Source organism: Nesoenas mayeri (assembly GCF_963082525.1).
Source record: "Nesoenas mayeri genome assembly, chromosome: 18".
Lineage (NCBI taxonomy): Eukaryota > Metazoa > Chordata > Aves > Columbiformes > Columbidae > Nesoenas > Nesoenas mayeri.
The window spans coordinates 11,581,021-11,602,011 of record NC_137566.1 but is presented as its reverse complement, the minus strand read 5'-3'; the positions used below and the strand labels follow the sequence as shown (position 1 = coordinate 11,602,011).

At 45.0% G+C, this 20,991-nt stretch overlaps 2 protein-coding genes across 5 annotated transcripts in view; both read right to left on the bottom strand.

The window, feature by feature from the left end:
- RABGAP1 (RAB GTPase activating protein 1) overlaps nt 1-20,991 on the bottom strand; it is a 54,367-nt gene that overhangs the window by 22,916 nt on the left and 10,460 nt on the right. For 3 of the 4 annotated variants that reach the window (XM_080356008.1, XM_080356007.1, XM_080356009.1), the window contains exons 5-13: nt 20,252-20,426; nt 19,763-19,920; nt 18,689-18,799; nt 17,704-17,770; nt 17,325-17,427; nt 16,029-16,198; nt 13,170-13,344; nt 12,053-12,146; nt 9,808-9,958 (exon numbers count right to left, since the gene is read on the bottom strand). In XM_080356008.1, coding sequence (XP_080212134.1) covers nt 9,808-9,958; nt 12,053-12,146; nt 13,170-13,344; nt 16,029-16,198; nt 17,325-17,427; nt 17,704-17,770; nt 18,689-18,799; nt 19,763-19,920; nt 20,252-20,426 — 1,204 coding nt within the window. Of the gene's footprint in view, nt 1-9,807; nt 9,959-12,052; nt 12,147-13,169; nt 13,345-16,028; nt 16,199-17,324; nt 17,428-17,703; nt 17,771-18,688; nt 18,800-19,762; nt 19,921-20,251; nt 20,427-20,991 lie in introns of those variants that run through there. The other variant, XM_080356010.1, reaches the window with a different exon arrangement.
- Nucleotides 2,624-3,670, bottom strand: GPR21 (G protein-coupled receptor 21; the record flags this gene model as incomplete). Its single annotated transcript, XM_080355811.1, has 1 exon — nt 2,624-3,670. One exon carries the CDS (start codon nt 3,668-3,670, stop codon nt 2,624-2,626), a length of 1,047 nt encoding a protein of 348 aa, XP_080211937.1.

The window sequence follows — 20,991 nt, the reverse complement described above, 5'->3', positions numbered from 1 at the left end:
CTGATTTGCACCTCTCACAGGAACATCTGAAGCGATGAACACTGTGAGAAGATAAGGCGAAGGAACCAAGGCCTGGCTGTTGGGAACGAGCAAACCAAGCACCAGCAGCAGGGGTGGATCCGCACCCGCACCTCGCCCACCACGCTCAGCTCCACTTCCACTTCAATTCCTCCGCCATGCTGTAGACCCCTCGCCACTTGTTAAACTCTTCCATGTTCTCAAAGCCCAGCACACAATGCTCCTATTAAACCTCTATCCATGCCACAAAATAAAAGAAAAAACAACAGTCTTTGCTCTCCAGCTTCCACTTAAACCTCAAACTGCCATTTTTAGGATTTTAGTCCTAGCAGATTCTTTGCTTCTATTAAATTTAATCGAATGCTATTTTAATGATAGATTGCATCACTTCAAAGACTTGGAAATCTTAGATAAGGTGAAGAGCCAGAGAAAAGCTATTGGGAGTTTACCTGAGAGGCTGTTCCAAAAATACCACACACAGAGGCTTTGATATTAGTGACTAAAAGCCTTAAACTGTTCCCCAAAGCCCACCTGTGCCATAATACCCACAAAACCCTTGAGAACAATTAGGCAGCCGATGTGCTGTGGGCTTATTACACCGCTGAGCAGTGACTCACCCCCCCGGCTGTTGTGTCTCTCGAAGTCGCGATGCAGGAGCTCTGCAGAGCAAACCTCCCCTGCCGCGGCCGGGCAGGACGGCAGCGACGGCCCCGGCCCCGCGCTGCTCTAGTGCGGCAGGTAACAAGAAACGTCCCACTGAAGGCTTTGGGGTTTAGATACTTTTGTTCTTAAAGTTTCAGATGAACTAAGGAGGAACTTGAGAGGTTTGAACTATGGATGAAGTAAATCGAAAGCAGACTGAGATATGACTTAGATGTGCCCTGTAACGGGGCTCTCAAACCAAAACTGGGCAGCAAGAGTGGGGGTTCTGCCCCGTCCTCCCCGGGAACAGGAATCCTGGGGGGCAAAGCCCGCAGACAGAGCACAGAGGAGGGAATGGCTGTGCTTGTGGCAGGGACAGCGGAGAGTACAAGAAAGAGGATGATCTTGATCTCTAACAGTAGACCTGAAACCATTTAACAAAAGTCTTCCCTTTGGCCAAGAGAATTACCCCAATTCTAACAAACCTCAAACTACTCTTCCCTAATATTTCTGCGTTCCCAATTCTGCAAGAATCCCCCTGCACCAGTGTAAAAGCTGCTCTGGGAGCAGAGCTGTGGTGCGAGGAGCCCCCGGCACCAGGGACGGGTGAGCAGATGATGCACGCTGTAATCCATCCGCACAGAAACACACGGTTCACTTTCATTTTCCAAACAAGGCATCAGTAAAAGGATATTCTTTAGGAAAACTAAGCAATTTGAGGGCCATACTGCCTTCTTAACAGCATTACGGTACTCAAAAAATATTTCATCTAAGCTAGCTTGAAAAAGCTGCGGTCAATGAGATTTTGTTTCTCAGATCCTGCCTCTGACCGGTTAGATACGCGTTTGCCAATGGGATTTAGCTCCTGCTATATTCGAACCATCTTTAATCCCATGAAGGCTAAAGAAAAATGTCGCTGATTTAGCTCTGTGCACTTATGAATAACTCAAATACTACAGTTAAATTTACAACATAGTTCCCTTAGCTGTTTAGAAGACAATTGTTTTCTTTCCTTTCCCCTTAAGTTCCAGTATGTAAAATATCAGAGGAATTTAGATTAAAAAAAAAAAAAAGGGACATGTTATTTTTAAAGTTGTTCTTGAGAAAATTTCCACATACAAAACCGTGGCATTTCTCCACTGGTTGGAGAATAATTTTCACATGTTAGCATCATCCTTGAGTAGCTGCCACAACTCTGGTATCATAAAGCAACATATATTTTCTCTTAGCTTATCAAAACACATTTTATTCAACTGCTAAATTTGGTCTGGTGCAAGTTTTCCTTGTTACTTCACAACAAACAGGAGAATGCAGATGCCACACTCATCGCACACGCGCGCCCCGCCCGAGAAACGGGCGCGAAGCCGGATGGGTGCTGAGCGCGCGGCCGCTCAGGTCACGCCGCTGCACTCACGGCTCAGGGAAACTCTGCGTTCACACTCAAACGTTCACATTGCTCACGACTGTTCTAGAAGTCCTGTCTAGGTAGCACTGGAAAACAAATTGTTTGGCCCCTTCTGTACGACGCTGGAACATTGTGTCAATATACTTTGGCATATATTAAAAAATCCCTGTAATATACCATATACTGTGACATTTCCACTTCAGCTCTATCATTTGCATGTGAAGCACGAATCTCAAAAGAACCTAGTAAAGCTGTAAGAAAGACTACATTTTGCCGAAGCTCTCAGACACCCACTCCATTCAGTCACACCAGCTGGAGAGGTAAGTGTCAAGATACAGCTTTATTCTTAAAAATGCATATGGAGGTGAAACTCCACAGCCTCCTCCACAGCAATAACCTTTTGAAGTGAAACCACAATGATATGTGCTCCTGATTCTTCTATGTCAGCAGCATTTCTCATAAACCTTTTTGCAAATCTGGACATCTTAAAATCATAATTAACTTAGTTTGCGATTTACAGAATTGTCCCTGCACTTCCCAGTCCAGCTGATAGGAGTCTTAGACATGACATCCATTGGAAGATCTTTTGCTCCTAGAGGTAGAGGAGTCCTTAGCCACCCTCTGTCTAGCACAAGAGGCACAAATAGCCCCCGAGAGACGCTTAAGCCCCTTCTGAAAGACACTGTTGGAGAGACTATAAATAACACAGTTGCAGAAACTGTTGCTAATGGCAAGCCAAGTGGTCAAGAAGGACGCGATGCGGTTACTATAGACATTGGAGCTCTCCAGCAGAAAATAGATGATGTAGGGCAACCAGAGGATGTAGAAGACACTGGTGATGCGGAAAAGAACCATGGCATAGCGCTTGTCCGGGCAGGGCTGCGCCTCCCCGGCCTCCCCGTCCTGAGAGCTGAAGCGCACCCGCCTCTCGTTGATCTCCTTGGTGTGCTGCTGGCAGATGCGGAAGATGTTGAAGTACGTGAAGCAGACGATGAAAGCGGCTGGGGCGTAGAGCATCACCACAATGAAGAGGGTGAAATAGGGGTCGGTGTTCCAGGAATTGGCACACCACTGAAACACATCCCCGTGATATCCAGGCTTTCCCCAGCGAAAGGAGGGGAGGAAGACCAGGCAGGAGTACAGCCAAATGATCAGTATGCAGATCCGAAGTCTCCATGGGGTGACGAGCGTGTTGTAGGTCAGCGGCTTCGTGATGGCGATGTATCTGTCAATACTAATGCACGCTAAAGAGGCCATGGAGACGCTCTTCAGCACCGATACCACATAACCAAAGATTTGGCAAACCAAGGACTCACTTAAAACAATAGGGTAGTGCAGCAGAGACAAAGAAGGCACCAGACAGCTCACGCCCACCAGGAGGTCAGCATACGCCATAGTCTGGATGAAGTAGCTGGTGGTGTGGTGGTTCAGCAGAGGTGCACAGTGAAAGACAAATATCACAATAATGTTGCCCGAAATAATCAGGACCATGAGGAACACAATAATAACCACTTCCAGGAGGCAAAAATTGATGGTCTCCAAATAGCTAATGGCCAGGAGACAGAACGGCCGGCCACTCTGGTTGCCAACCAAAGAGGAGTTCATCTTGAGCACTGCAGCGATCCCTTTACTTCATGCTCCTGCCTGCTGCCTGCAGCCACTCCAGGCAGCTGCTGTCATTGCGGCTGGTGCTGTGTGTGTAGCAATGTCAAAACCAGAGCTCCGGTCCCCAGGGCCGCTCCAGATGCTGCTGCTGTGCATTGTCTGCAGCACAATTCCCCTTTAAATCCGGCTCCCCGCCGCCACCGCTGCACCGGGACCCGGCAGCCGTCATGTCAGCAACTTCGCACCCGCACACGGCACAGGGCTGATATTAAAGCCCCCTGGGTGGGCTGCCTCGTCAAGGAGGGATGAGGGGTTGGGGGAAGAGGGAGAAGGAACCTTCACCGAGCCAGGACGAGAGTCCTCCCAAAGGCTGACAGAAGAGAAGGGGAAAGTGTTTTACAGAACCGCCTCTCCTCCCTCTCTCACCTCCATCCCCACGCCCTGCTCAGCGCTCCCCGCCGCTGCCCCCGCTCCCCGCCGGCTCCGGCTGCGCCGCCTCCCCGGCTCTCGGCCCGGGGCAGCGCGGGGAGGTTTTCCGGGCGAAAACCCCTGCCGCCGGCCACCCATGCGGAGGGATGCGCGGCGGGGAAGGGGTCCAGCCCTCCTCTCCTGGCTCCATTTTGCACGACGCTTTTGTTCGCCGCCTCTCCCGGCCCGCGCCGCTCCGGCCCCCGCGGCCGCCCCGCCGCCCCCGCCCGGCCCGGGGCGCAGCCCGGCCCCGCCGCCCGGCCCCTACCTGCCGCGGGGGAACAAAAGCCCGGGAGCATCCTCGGCCGAGCGCCGGCACGGGCGGCGTGTGCTCCGGCCGCGGCGATGCGGAGCCGGGGGGAGGGGACGGCGGGAGGAAGGGGAGGGAGGCGGGCAGGAGCGCGGGGGAGGGCGCGGCGCGGCGGGGACCCGGCGGGGAGCGGGGCCGCAGCCCCCGGCCGGCAGCGGCAGCCCCCGAACGCGGGGTTCCGCGCACGACGCCCCCGGGGGCCGATCTCCCCAGGGGCCGATGGCGGTAGGTGCCTCACCCGGCGCGACCCCGGGAAAACAAAGGGGCTCCCGGCGCTCCCCGGCGGGCAGCCCTGCCCTGGCACAGCCCGGCCCTGCAGACAGACACGCACCCACGCCCTGCTCCTGCAGACAGACAGACACCCACCGCACACCCGGCTCCTCCTCTCAGCACCTGTCTGCGCGGCAAATGACAACCGGCCAGAGCAAGGACGGGAATTTAAACATTTAGTCATCGTTTAAGGCTTTTCCATCCAAGCCCGTTTGGGAAATACTTATTCTGGAATACGAGTGTCTTTATTCCAGGTGTAGTGTGTGTTGTTTAGGAGACACCCGAAACCAAGGGCAAAGCTGAGAACTGCGTCCCACCAGTAATCCAGACGTTGCCCAGGCGGGTGAGCACCTCCCGTGTACACACACACAGGACGCAAAGGCATCGCCATCCCCGACAGCCCCGGCACAACCTACACCAGGACAGACTAGAAAACACGACGTTCCAGAGAACAAACATGCGATTCACAACACAGCACCTAACCTTGTATTCACACCATAAGCTAATACCATCACGCATATTTAACCAGAAAAACCTCTCTGATGCATACCAGGTGAAGATGTCAGCACAGGATCCTCATATCTTGTTTGTCAAGAGAGCTTGACTCACTTGACATGCTGGAAAACACCTTTCCATGGTATGTGGAAGCTCATTCTCCAACTGACATTCCAGACTCCTCCACAGCTCAGGACAGGCCCATCGCTACGGGAACTGGTCCTTGAACCATCCAAACCAGTAAGAGACTGCAGTGAGGCTCTTCAGCAATTAACTTCCTTCTGTTAAAAATGGAAGCGCACAACTGGCGTCCCTACAAGCAAGTCCAGACGCTGAATTCAACCAATACCAACAGACCCAAGGGTTCGGTCAAGCTAAGTGAAACATTTTGTGGGATACCTAATGAAAAATGAAGCGCAGGCAAAAGGAGGGATCCCACAGCAATCACACTGCAACGCCAGGGATTTTAGCTGGCATGTAGTTAAAAAAAATACACTAGTATTGGTGAAAAATCTCTGCTGGACAACAGCATGACTTGGCAGATTTTTAGTTATTCTCATGCAAAAGCCTGAGAACAAAAGCTTGTTTATTCTGCCCTATCTTTACCCCTCAAAGATCCCCTTACTATCATACTTCAGTTTTGTTATAATTCATGGTGTTCCTGATTGTGGCAATGGAAGTACTAGAACTGTAGCTAGGAAACAAACTTTGAATTAAATTTAGGGAAGGGTATTGTGGTTATACAGAAAACAAGCTATGATTGAATCACTGCAGGAAAAACGATCTATCTTTCCAAAGCAGAGAATGACTTACATACCAATTGATTCAAATAGTATTTCTGGATCCTTAGGCATGAACAGACACATTATAAACATCTTTAAGAAAATAACATACATTGATATTTAAGTGTATCATAGATATAAAACCAAGGTGGTATTGGAAATAGCGAGACTGACCAGAACGATATCTAGCTGCTGAAATTTTGAAGCAAAAGATGCACCAAGACTCCTCACTGGTTAGATTTTTATTACAAGATTAACTTGTACCCAGCTGACAGGTATTTCTGTAGGAGAGACGGGCTGGTTTTTCCTTTAACTGACATTCTATTGTTTCTCCAAAGCTGGGAGTGGTAACTATTCAACGTTCATGCCAACTCGTCCTGCTTGCTCCAAACACCCACCAAAGCAGCGATACCTCCGGTAATTCTCCCTGCACCAGAGCCCGGATCAATGTGGCCCAAGGGTGCGAAACTGAACCGGGAGGTGACTGGGCTGGAGATGGACCCACCATCTCTTTGGCCAAGCGCCACCAGGTGAACCACCTGACATGAAACCGTCTGGTTCAGGTGGTTGAGGGCTGGGAGACACTGAAAACATTTCCGTGTCGCAGAGACTTCTCCCACTTATACAATAAAACCTCATCTAAGACTTTGAAAAATATTCAAGAAATCGTTCAAAGTTACAATGAGAACTCTTGGGAAAACTACTGCTTGCAGAAGATAATTAAACTTTTATCACCACGTGATGGAAACTAATCAAACAAGGGATGTCGAGGTTCAAGCACACCGACAGCACAGCTACATCATCCTTCCTACACCGGGATTCACGGATGGACAGTAGGTTCCATTTCAGTTGATTGTACACAATCATGGCTCTTTGTACTCCTGAAAATTAAATGTATTCTTCTTAATTTATATGAACATATGGAAATGTGATTGTGGTAGAAGTGGAAAATAAGTGTTAACCACCCACAGCTAAAGCATTGTTACATTTTATGCTGCTGATGAAGCAACACATTCCATCAAATAATGGTAGTGACATTTTAATCTATTTCTTCATTAAAAACTAGTATCATTTGCAGCAAGACAGATGAGTATATTTGGTAGAGCTTCTGTGTGCTGTAGTCCTCCGCTCAGGGAGACAAAACAGTGGGAAGATGAGGAAGTGGGCAGCAAGAGTCTTGCTATAAGCAAAACTGGAGCAAATTAATTTCTTACCAGGCCTACAGTCTCTACCAGAAATGGTGACCCCAGGGCAACATTCCAGGATACCCCTGCCGCCACCGGATTACTTATTTTATTTGTGCCACAAGATGTATGTCCCTCTCATGTCATAATTAGCTTAATATAGTGCATTTATCTGGCACAACAGTGTGTAATTTTTTTCTCCTTTCAACATTACTTCCTCCCACACAGACCTATATCTAAAAACCTTTTATTTTCTCCTCAATATTGTAAATGTCAGGCTCCTAAAATTTTGGTGTTACGAAGTGCTCCTCCGCTGAGATCGTCCCTGATCTGAGAGATTGCATTAAACCTTTTGAAAAACCTCGTCTGAAAAGTGGCTACTGTCTATTTTGCTTTGTATCCTGGTTATCTGGGGGGTTGCTTTGGGGTTTTTTGGGGGTGTTTTTGTGTGTGTGTTTTTTGCTGTTTGTTTTGTTGGGGTTTTTGTAACCCGTGTGGCTTGCTTCACACACAATGCTTTCCATCATTAAGTATTTTTCCTGCAGGTGCCCGTTAATGCCTTGCCCGAGTCCCCTTGTCTCTCCTCCCGCCTCTGAGAGGCTGGAAGCTGAAGATTTACAGCCATAACCATGATTGCCAAAGTCCTACCGGGAGCAGATGCCTCTCAAAGGGATTGTCTAGATCGTTTTACCTAGAGTTTGCTTTCTGTCCCCAGTAGGGACATGACCTTAATTCATCGGGCTGGCTTTCAGCCACACTCCCCAGCACGAGTGCGGCAATCTGGAGCTGCTGAAAGCTTTATTACTGCACACAGATGGTGTGCAAATTCTCAGAAGTAATTTGTGGAAGCACTACAATGGTGAAATTTAGACACTACTACAATAACAAAAGCACAGAGTATAAAAAACCCAGCTAATGTTTAGCAAAGAAATAAGGAGCAAATAATTAATACTGTCATGACGACTAGAATGCAACGTGCACACCTTGAGGTGCAAGTCAGATTCAAGAAGAGACCCCGAGACAGCATTCAGTGGCAGAACGCAACAAAAGATGTTTCCTTTTCAATCATTCAATAGCCACACATCAACAGCACATAAGGAACTACCCGTGCAGCAGGTAATTTGCAAAAGAAAGCAAAACCTACAGATGTGCCAAGCACCCGGGACCAGAACCGCACGGGGAGGCAAACACCACAAGAAATCCTGGGGCTCCTGCATCCACCGCCCTGCGCACAAGGGAGAAGAATCCCTGGAAGAGGCCAGAAGCGTGGCCGCTGGCTCTCCAGAGCTGCTCCCAGTACATTCGATCCAGGTTGTTTCCTTTGTCTCTGCCAAATGCAAACGAGCGGAAAGGTTTCACAGATTCAAAAATGAATCGTCACACGATGCCTTTCTAGCTCACAGATAGTAGCGGTATGTGTCACCAACTGTGCCACAAAGAGATCATCTTTTCCACTCTGATACCAAAACACTGAAACAGGGGAACAAGTGACACTGTCAGCGACTCACTAGGCAATTAAAACAACACAACAGGAGTAACTGTGATACACTCCTTGCCAGAGCACTCAACCTCCACATTATTTGTACGATTTATTCGCCATAAAATCCAAGTTACAGCTCTACAACGCATGTAACAACACGAAGAAATTCAGATCAAGTTTCTTCTATATTCAATAAGTGTGTGAAAGTACTTATGGCAAAACATTTTTAGCTAATCTAACATGATTCATTCAAATCACGTAGGATCCTTCCTGCATGATTCCAGCAGGAACAGAGTTTAATTTCAGAAGCCCTCTTGCCCACAAAATAGGGTCTTTAATTGCTCCTTACGAATCTGTGCCATCAGAACACAGATACATAAAGGCTGATTCAGTTGTTCTGCCTTTTTAACTGGTGAATAATTAATTTCTGTTATATTTGTACTAAAGTTGCATCATTAATAATTTCTAATATAGTCCTTCTAGACTTGCATGTTTGATGAAAGCACTAAAATACAACGTACCTATAATGGTCAAATCCAAATTAACAGATCGGTTTTCTGATTAAGGGAGGGACATTTCGTGACCCATTTGTTCCTCTAGAACTTTGAGAAACACCGAATGATGTCTGTATATATATAATTTTCTTTTCCTATGTTACTGAGGTTGGCATTCAACATAAATTAAAAAGCTGCTGTCTAGAGCAAAAATGTCCAAAGTGTTCTGTTTTTTCTATCAAAAAAGGCTGCAATTTTAACTGGCGTTGGATTTTTAGCATAAATGTTAAGACAATACAGCAAAATTCAGCTTTCATTCGGGAAATCCAAACAAGCAAAGGAAATGAGCTCCCTGAATCTCTGTCAATTATGAAAGCAATTAATAGAATACTAATTTTTGACAAACTAATTCGGAACTCATCTGAGCAAAACAGAATCAGGACTACTAAAAAGAAAGCACTCTAAGTAGAGATAATGCCACCAGCTGCCCTGCTTTTTGTTGACGAGAGGACTGAATTGTCCTCACTACCCGATGCACTGTAGGGAGATACACTCAGGAGCGTTCCAGCGCTAGGGCATGCACTCGCAGGCCTCTGTGCTTTCGTTCCTTCAGATGCGCGTGGGGGGAAAGAGGTGAAAAACAAGGCACTGTACCTTAGTGATGAGGATGCGGTACTTCTCCACCAGGTGGTCGTTGTTGTGACACCCCGCCAGCAGCTGCCAGACCTCTCCGCGCAGCGCCTCGGGGACCCCGCTCCGCACCAGCGCCGACAGCGGCTTCGGCCGCACGCTCAGGTTGAGGTGCCTGCGTGTGCGCAAAGGGACCGTTACTATCAACCAAACACAAATAAACGAGCACATGAACAACGACCGACGTGTACCATCAAACATGTCAAATGACAGGAATTTCAAGACAGTCCATATGTTGCCGGATTAAGTGAAATTCAAGTTATGAAATAAAACAGATTTGGAGAAGCACTTTCCAAACGCTTTCCTTGATTCCTATTACATTTAAATATAATATAAACATATGTTATGAACCGCTCAACGAACCAAAACACTCCACAAAACCGGAGGACAGATCCCACACTGTGTAAGATCGCAGGCTCAAACTGCACCGAACCGACAATCTATGTGCAGCAGCATGTTCTGCTCTGCAGAGCCACGGCCAGGGGACCTCCAGCCAGAGGACAGAAAGCAGGACACAGAGCGACGGATCTCACGTGGTTATTCAGCTAAGGCCAATAAAACTGCTTTGCCTTCATGTCAGATCAAAGTATAACTGCAATTCCAATGAATACAGCCAGGATCTGTATGGCCGTAGACTAAAAGCCACACACTTCCAGGTTCTTCCAAAATATTTTGAAAGGAGGAAAAATTGTGTGACTCAGCAGTTAGGAAACACGAGCCAAATATTATTTAGAAATCACAAAATACCAATGCATGTTTAATTGCTATATAAATCTAATTACAGGATTCTAAAAACCTAGCATAAGACTACGTGAGCTCTGATTTTTATGATTTTGAATCCTCTTATGTTAAAACCTCAAGGATCATTACTTCCAAATACTGAGGTTTAGTTAAGAAGGAAAGCCCTCTAACACCTATTAGAGCCGGTGCAGCGTTAGCGCAGCAGCACTCGGTACCCGCTCAGGGCTGCCCGAACACTGCGCGCAGTCAGGCGGCTTCATTGTCTTTGAGCCCTCAGAAGCATTACAAACAAATTCAGGTTCAAAGAGACCCTCTCACAGCAGCAAATGCACTGAGCTTATCTGCTCAAGATGTTTCTACACGTCCAGGAGACGAAGGGATCATATCTCATTTGCCCACAGCCTTCCCCTGCTTACGGACTGTCCACTGCTGATGGTCACTCTCCCAGCAAACTAGCTCAATATATTCGTGCAAAAGTACTTATTCAAATCAGTACTAAGTAATTACGGAAGAAAATAATGTGAAATTGTTATAACTTTAAATTAAAGAGAATCCTGTTTAAGTGGCCACATCAATACTTTTCCTCTAAAGTGCATAACATTCTAATCTCTGTCGTCCTGTGCCTCAGAGCTTCGCTTTGCTGTGCACCCCTTGCCCTGCTTCTCAGTGACACAAGGAAGCAGAAGGCAGCAGCTAAAGCCAGAGTGGGGATGCAGCACATCTGAGCTCAATCTGATGTGGTGCCTGTCAAAACCAACCGAATTTCACAATAATCAGCATCAGTTTCTTAGAACGGCTCAGGCTACTTCAAGATGAATAAAAGATCCTTCATGAAAGGAGGACAGGTGTTGCATTAGCAACTTGACTGGCAAGAAACGCTTTTCTTGTAAATTGGCATTTTCTAGGAAAAAAAACAGAAGAGCCCATGTTCTTCCTTCTTGGCAGGCGCCGGAGCATCTTCCTGCAGGGGAGGAAAAGCGTCTTTGCTATCCAAGTACAAATCTCCCACATTCTTAAGCTACAGTGCCTAAGACATGACAGCTGCAGGAAAACTGCCTGGGAAGTACATCAGAATTACAAAGAGGACTGGAAGTGATCTGTGCAAAATAAAGACAAAGGAAGGGATGCCTTTTTTTATACTACTTGGATTAGGTTTTTCTTTAACAAAACTCCCAGTGAAACTCACAGATGAGTAAAATACTCATTTTAAGAGAGAACCACCTAAAGAGACAGCATACATGAATTTTTATACAGTATTTAAACTTGCACTCAAAACTGAAAATATTTCAAACACCCCCTGAATAAATCAGAAAACATGAAGCCAATGAATAAGGGGAGTCATGGGGATGAAAGAGGACTAAATCCATCTCAGCCGGCTTCTGGAAATAACAAAACCTCTGTGCAGAAGGAGAAAACAGACTGAGAATATTCAGAATTGTCATTTTCAGACCGTGATTTTACCACTCACCATTTGGACAGCAGATCTCCCCACGTCTCAAGGATTTTTTCTGCGCACTCTTTGGAAACATCGCCAGAACCACTTAAGAGCGGCTCATCGTTGTCTGCCAAGAGAACAGAAGAGACGCCATGAGCTGGGCAGCCATCGCTCTCCAGATTCACCGTTGCTGTGCTCCGCGTACCGTGCGCAGGGAGAACGGCTCCTCGCCCGCGGCCGCAGCATTTGTGCGCTCGGCTCGGAGAAGGGAACAGTGGCTTCTTCCCACAGTGATGGGACAAGAGACGCGAAACAAGCAGCAAGACATGAAATTCTGGTTAAAAGTCAGAAATGACAAATTTAGCATGAGGATGGCCAAAGTGATGCAAGGGCCCAGAGAGGTGGTGGAAACTCGGTCATTGGAGACGGTCAGATTGCTAATGAATAACACCTTGCAAAGGAGTTCATTTTCAAACCAACCCTCCCCTCAAAAAGGGCAATTAAAGCACAGAAGTGAAGCAATTCACCCAAGGCCACATAGAAGGCCAGCAGAAAAAGTAAAAACGCAGCAACTCAAGGCGTCTGCGTTGCAGCTCAGAGCTGTAAGCCAGGTGTTTATAAACTCAGAACTAGTCCATATTTTGGTTTAAGAGAATTTTTAAAAAGCAAGAAAAAGATCTTGAAAACACATTAAGCTCCAAGCTGGGCAGGTCCTGGTATAGTTTTATGTATTACAGATGTCTACACTCGTCTCTTCACTAAAACAAGCTGCTTGCTTCTATTTCCAAATAATATCAGCTTCTCATTTTTACTCTCGAATGCGTTCACAGCTGCTCAGGGAGGGGCAGAAGCTACATGATAATCCCTAATTTTTAGCAGCCTCTTTTCACATTGTTCCAAATATATCACACCAGAGGCTTTGTGAGGCCTGGGCTGAGAAAAGCACAAACTCCAAGTGTCAGACAAGGGAGAGGCTGCGCCAGGAATGCAGGGGCACCGGTTATCGAACCCTCACAGAACTAAAGCAAGAAAAACAAAACCATCGGCAGGCCAGATTCTGATTGGAAAGGACCCGACACATTTCATAACTACGTTATATACTGACTGCCCTTTCTTTTGAAGTACACAGAACATGCAACCCACTTCTTACCTTCCTCTTCATCATCCTCGGGAGGAGAAGGGATCATGGAGCCCTGCGACCCCGACTGGGGCAGACGAAGAGAGGGACTTGCTGTAGTTTTTCTTCTCTCCCTTTCCGATTCGCTTTCTAGGCACACAACTTCATATAAGGTGTCCGAGTTATTCTTTCTGTCCTTTTGCTTTATCTAGGAAACAAGAAGTTCCATTTTCCTGAGAAAAGCCATGCGAACACCCAGATTACCTCCCAAGGCTCTGCCTTCTCTTCCTGGAGCAGGAGAGCTGAGAAACAGCTTGCAGCCCGTTCTACAGTGCAGACTGTTCGGTCCCCGCAGCAACTCGGTGCATCCTGACGTGCTCCTGTCCCCAGCGCCCCAGAGCAGCCGCGGGCACCCTGCACCCAAAGGGCATGAAGACCTGGGACAGACGCGGCAGAAGTGGCACAGGGAGCTCATCTTTTCAACCAGAAATGGACTGGACACAAACGCACTGATTTTTTTAAAGCTGTAAATGCACCTGTCCAACAAATGGTCTAAGAGAAGAAGGTTCCTTAAGATGAAATAACTCTGCCTTGTTGTAGAGATTAGCAGAAAATTAAAAGCCAAATCTTAAAAATTGTGTCTAATTTATCTCTCTGACTTCTTGGGGATACTGATGGTGGCTAAAGAAGAGTTTTAATAAAAATGGTTCATATTTATTTTTCCACCATGGCAATTGTCTCTAGGGATGTTTTCGAGTCAAGGGTGTCTGTGTATACACAGCTGCAGGAACACAAACTGTTGAGTCCCGAAGACTATTATGTGGCCCTGTTTTCTCCCTAATTTTCATTGCTTTGATACCTTCCTTTCCTTTAAAGGAACATTTTCCTTTGTCAAGTGGTTCTCAAATTTTAATACAGTATATGGATTTAGAACATTTTTTTCATAAATGCATAAAAATAGAGAGTAGAAAAGGGAAGGTAAAAAAAGAGGGAAATGAGATTTATAATTATACTCTACACTAAGCTCCCAGTGCTCAGTTTGATCCTTTGGAGTATTGAAAATGAAGAGAAATGCATCAAACCTAAAAATGACTAAATCACTAAATGTAATCTGAGCAAGTAAAATCCTTCTGCTTTCCCCATTTCCGAATAAAGAAACACTGCCAAAGTACGATAAGCCAGCTCTACAACAGCTGTATTTTTAATAGACTAATCATGAGTCCATAGAAACAGGTTTCCCTTCCAGGCTTATCAGGCAGTACATTCTATATTTGTTGCTTCCACTATGAATTTTGATAATCTTCCATTAGTAAACACTGCAAGTTGGATAACCTGACAGCGCCTGCGCAAGAAAGAGAATTAGTTGAGATAAGTCACAAAGCCTGTGAATTTGGTCAGACAAAAGATACAGAATTAGCAAAGTAAGATAAGCTTCCTTTAAACCACCAAACAGAACAGGCACCTTTTGGAGGCTGCGGAGTATTTATAGCCCAACAGCCTTAACTGTTCGAAATCTCAATGCTCAACCTCAAAAATATCCTCCATAAAAAGGCTGATCTCATCCATGAAGAGTTTTTCCACTTTAAATTTTGAAGGAAAGTTTCCAAAATGTTTATTCATATTTTACAGAAAAAAATAGGTCATACACTGAAATAATACTTAGTGAACCTCATCTTTGTTACTACCAAAATGCCGTTGGTTGTGAGCACTTTAGGACAAGTGCAAAAAGAACTAAGAACAGTCTCTTATTGCACTCAAAACCTCGCTAAAGAAGAGCACTTGTCAAGGCAGCAGGAGCCAATCTTGTCCCTTCGGGCTGTGCCCAGAATTACTAAACCTTGGGAGAGCCCACACATCCAGGGTGGGTTTTGCTTCTCTCTATTTCCATTGCTTTAAACACGACCTTCATTTCGGAACAATAATTCGTAAAGCAGCAGAACGGCAGCTCCTTCAAGTACCTCATCTCTTTAGCAACACGGACCTTCGACTTTCCAGCCTTATTTTGAGACCAAGTTATTGTTTTCTCCCATTATTAGAAATACCCTGGACGGGAAGCATCCTTTCCTTTTTAGCAGATTGGGTAAAACAGCAAGTTGGAAAAAACAGTAACAGTTTTTTAAAAGTTCTGGGGATTTTTTGTGGTTTGCTGCATTTTTTTCCCCCGGGGTCAGCTTGGGATATGTGTGAAACACGTTCCCAAATATGCACAAGGGGGAAAATAGACTTTCCCAAAATATATTTATTTTTCCCCTCTAATTTGAGGTGGATGTTTGCTCATCTAAGAAAAAAAGTTGGATGATTTGTTACCAGGATTATATTAAGGCCTTTTTTTCTCTTAATCTTTAATTTTACATACTTCCGCTGCTATACCCTTAAGCGAGCAGCTCTCAGCACAGCCCTAGTCTGCAGATAAATCCACCGTTCGTTTATTGCTGTGGCTTGGCTGGAAGATCCATAAGCCACTATGTAACTTTGCAGCCTCATCAAAGCTGTCAGAATTTGCTCCGAAATGAGGACACGCAGCTTTTACAGGCACTGGAGGCAGCCGGCGGTGACCGGCAGGGACAGCTTTCCGAAACTGAGCAGCGTCTATTGGACCTCTGAGTCAGGAGCAGGATGTTGACATATTAACATTCTATTAATGAAGGTTTTACCCACCACAGGGAGAAACACCACAGTGAAATTCTGACCCGCCAACAGGCACTAAGAGATACAATTCATCTTTACCTCCAAAGCATTTGTATTTATTCCGCATTATACCATAAACCTCTCAAGTCTCGAAACTATATAACTGACCATACTGCAGTTGTTTTAGAGCAACAAATTATCTTTGAAAAACCTCGCCAAATCCCAAATTAACCGGAGATTATTTGTTTATTTTTAAAGCGTTACCTGTTTCAATTTTAGGAAAAAATTTTCAGTAGAGCTACGTTTGCTGAAGGGCCAGAACAATCGCTCATTAGGTGAACAAACTCTGACTTTAGTCTCCAGAATGAACCGAACAGGTTCCTGAACCTCAGTTATCACCAAATCCACAGCCGTAGTCATGAACAGCACTTTGTCTAGAGAGAAAAAAACAATGCAATAGTATTGAAGGAAATGTTTGAAACACAGTCGTCCAGAACCTCTTTCCTCGTAACAGGAAAGAACAGAAACTTTTGTGCAGAATATAATTTTTTCACAGAATGAATCACAGAATCCCAGAGTGTCAGGGGTTGAAGGGCCCTGGAAAGCTTATCCAGTGCAATCCCCCCCGGAGCAGGAACACCCAGATGAGGTTACACAGGAAGGTGTCCAGGCGTCTTCAGGCCCAGAAAATGACCTTGTTAAAGAGAATTAAAATTTTGCTTTTCCAAATCCTACTGAAATGTATACAAAAATCTTCCTTAAACATTATAAAGGATCTGTATACTTAACTCCCCAGTGCAGACCTCTTGCCATCTAGCCTACTTGCTTTTAGTTGGTTTTGTGTTTTCAGAAGTTACTCAGACAACACTTAAGCCCCACCACATTAATGGCAGCATTTAAGAGCATCTCAGCTGTGAGATTCAGAAAACTGACTATACAGTATGATGCTCCAAGGGGCAGCCACTGGGCTCAGTGATCCGTGAGATCTCTTCTGGTGCGAAGTGATAAATTTTGTCCTTCAGGTAGGATGGCATTTAATCCAGCAGCAGACTGGACCCAGCAGCTGACTTTTATGACTTGGCCCAGTCAGTTCCCATTAACTTCCCCAACCCTTGGCACGCCACTGTGACAACAGATTGAAAAGATGATAATTCAGCTGACATCTTAAAAGAAGTGATGACAGATCTGTTTCAGCACTCAAGGGCAATGCAGCATCAGCTATTTTCAGGTTACAGCTGGGAGCGTTTTACTTCCATTTTCATAGGTACGGGAATCTGTCTCATTTTTTAATTAAAAACCTGGATTTGGATAAATCTGAACTGACCACAGAAACTAAGCAAAGACAAAATCTGCAATAGTCATTTAGTGCGATTCTCTATGGGATTCTTCAGAAGCTCTAATGGTGCACAAAGCATCTGCATCCTGTCCCCACACCTCTACAGCCTCCTGCTGACAATACAGCCCATGGCGTGACAAAGGTCCTCCTGTGGGATTCATCTTAGACAAGAGAACTGACCTGATGTCCACTATGCGACTCATTTGCTCTGGCCAAGTTCATACCTTTTGGTGTTTCTTCATTTACAAATTGGAAGTGTGGAGATTTCTGATTCCAGCTCCCAGTGATCACATATGATTTCCCATCAGAACTTTTGCCCATGGACTCCTGTGAAACAAGTTTATGTATTTTTACTTAAAGACATCTCTATATGATGAAGTCGCAGCCCTATAAAACAGCTACAGCACTGGCAAGAGAAGGGCAAGCATCTCCAGTCCACACGACACAGTCCTGTAACAGATCATCCCCCCCAGCAGCACAAGCTACAGCATCAGTCCCTGTCAACAAGTGAGCAGAAGAGTCTACATCTTTTCTGTCTAGGCTGAGATCACGCACAATTGTAATCAAAATTATTAGTGAATTCTGTTAAGAAAAGATCCTTACCAAATCTAAAAGGTGCATGTCACCACTCCGGACGTCTTTCCCACGGCTAAGGAGAAGTCCAAAACACCTGCAAAACCAGGCAAAAAATTAAACTGCAAAAATCAGACTTACTCATAAGCAAATCATTAACATTCCTTATCTAAATATTCATTGCTATACGTCACAAGCAGCCCATGAATCCAGTAACAGTGTCAACAAACCTTGCCATTTGAAAGCAGCATCAAGCACGTCAAGCAAAACCATGTCATGCCTGCATTCTTCCCTTTTTTTGAGACATATTGGCATAGAATTTACCCTTTTCATACAGACAGAAATCACAAAATTCCAGATGTAGCGCATGGATCTGTCTTTTATGGTTTCGTTTTGCAAAGACTTTTGGCCCACACAGGTATATTCCACTGCGCCCTCTGCTTTACCACAGTCCTGCATTTCATTTCAGACCACAAACCCTGGTAGATGCTGTGTCTTGTCTCTGTAGCGTGAGCAGCACTCAACTCCATCACTAGTCAAAACTGCCAGTTTATTTCTAAGCAGGGAAAGTCTGAGCTCTTCCCTACACAGATGCTTCATATTCTAGAATTCCAGCCTGTGGCAGATTCAAAGTGCATGTACAGCAATATTCTCAGATGCAACAGAGATGAAAGGAAACCAAACTGGTGTAACTCAGGCATTGATTATAGCCTCAGCATTTAAGACAAACTGGCCACTGAAAAGAAAAGCAATGTTTTTTAAAAAAAGATTTTGAAATGGGTATTTAGAGTGGATGCGACCACCGATTCCACAACCAGATATGCGTAAGATCTGACTGCACCTGCCGCTCAGGCCTGAACAAACCAACCTGAGCTTCTGCACAGTCCAGCTCCAGGGAGAGGTGTGGAAATGAACTACACACGTGCGCATTCAGAGAACAAACACCCATCTGCTGCCTCAGAGAAAAGAGCATAAAACAGCAGATAGTAAAGATTTTTTTATATTATGAAATTACCTCTCAATAGCAAGTTCTTTATTAGTTGTCTGTTGGACATAAATCACTATCTTCTTATCAATTCCTTGGCGGAGTTTAAAGCATTGCCTGTCCTTGTCTTTGGGAACCGCACTGTTATTGAAGAGGAAAGGAAAAAAAACTCAGTCATTTATCTGTGTTCCTCGCATGTATCAAAACCAGCATCAGCCACTTGGTGAAGCCAGGTAGACAGGCACTCCAGACCTTTCTTCCTCACACACCACAAACAGTAACATGAAATAAACAGCAACATAACTAGGTGACATTATTTTACCATTAGGTGAAAACCAAGGACACTTAGTTTCCAAACTAAAAACTATGTTTCTGCACTGTGGGGCTCAGTGTTGTGAGACTTTGGTGTCACTCAGGCCCGCAGATGAATCCTTTCTCAGTTTCAACAACTGAGCAGTCCTTTGGAATACCGAGTAAATCCTGGATTATTAAATGGGATTTATTTACTCATTTAATAAATAAAACTTGAGCTGGATGTAAATCTGAGAACAGAAACAACTCTGAAGCTGTGGCCAGGAGCCAACGTGCTCAAAAAGCCAGAGTATTTGGCACTCAGGCTGTAGGGAAATAAAGACACTTTGGCAATTCCAGAACGCTATACATGGTCACATAAAACATCTACGGGCGCTGTGCATAGGCTAAGCAGAAGAAAAGGTTTTTAGCATAAACTAAGAAAGGTCTTCTTAAAAACTCAAGTTTATCCTCAAGAGCTGACATGAAAACAGCGTTAGCTGATACAACATGAAAAGCTGCTCTGACACCCTCACCCTGCACCACCACCTGCAAACAGCACCTGCTTCAGGAAATAAAAGAGGAAACATTAATTTAATTTTGAGAGTTAGGTCAAATAACAGAACGAGCTAGAAGCAAGCTTTGCTCATAGAGCATTTGTGGAAGTGCTGAAGAAACACTGCTTGCCAGGTCAGAACAGGTGAGTATTTTAACGAAACAGATCATTCCGGGACCATCTCAGACTCAAACACTCTCTTCGCTCACTTTCCAACAGAACCAGATGCTGTACGCACCGAAATGAAGAATCTGTACCTGAAATAACCTTTCCCATCATCTTCTTTGATTTCCAGAGACACAGAGAAGGTGAAGATATCGCTGTCCGGAGTCTGCGGGGTGGCGGTGGCGGAGAGCGGAGTCTGTTTGGCAGAGCGGCGGAAGGCGGTGGCGAAGCTGTACAGGATCCGGCTCACCTGCGTTGAGACGGCCCAAAGGTCAGAAAGCTACAGACATACAGAACAGTTGAAACCTACCTGAATTTTCACTAAATAAAGAGAAGCAACTGTAGGAAAAGAATTCAGTTTTAGCATCTAATTAACTGGCTTTCTGCACTTCTTAAAAGGATAAACTACGACATCACGTGCATTCTTGTTTCACACCTGAGGTTTCTACAATTATCTTAACTTGGTGTAGAAAAGAGCGACAAATTACATTATTTCTAAAGAGGCAAAATATCCTCAGTTTCATTTCAGTAATAATGCTCACATGTACATAATCACCATTTGACAGAAAGATTCAACTTACAGCCTCTTGGATTTCACATCGGAAGACGTGAATCCTGAAGAGTTCTGCATTGTAGTGGCTTTCAGTGAAGGCAAAGCAATCACTTTCAGGGGTTCCATCATGCCCTCGTACACAAAAAAGGATTTTATAGATTGGATAATTTGCTATTTCCGTGTTTGTCTGAGGATCTAAAAGCCTGTTTAAAGAGACAGAAAAAGAACACAAACCTTGCAGCTTTAGAATAATTCTTTCAGCCAAATATTAACTTGCAAGCTTTAACAATTTCAGTACATCACAAAAAGTGTAATAGCACCCGACTGCCACAAAGCTTGACCAGAATAATTATATTTAAATTGAACAGCATAAAAAATTACAATGCAACAGACATTACCACAAATAATTTCCGCACAGTTTTCAGGGCTGAGCCATCCAAAAGCCGCAGGAACAGGCAGCAGCAGATGGGTTCGGCCTCATGTATCAGCTGTTTTCCAGCCCTACAAACTAAATACTTTCCAGGCTATTTCCAAAGTTTTCATTAATAACCACTCCCACTATGGCTTTTGGGACACTTGGATCATCATAATATTTCATACTGATCCTTGGGCATAAAATGTCTTTGATAAACAAATTCAAAGCATCACTTTTGTCAGACCTCTTTAAAAGCCACTTTTCCACTAAATGAAATCCCAAGATGCCCATGTCTCCTCCCAGGCAAACTGGGCACCCGTTTCCTTTGCTAAAAGGAAATAAGATTAAGTGCA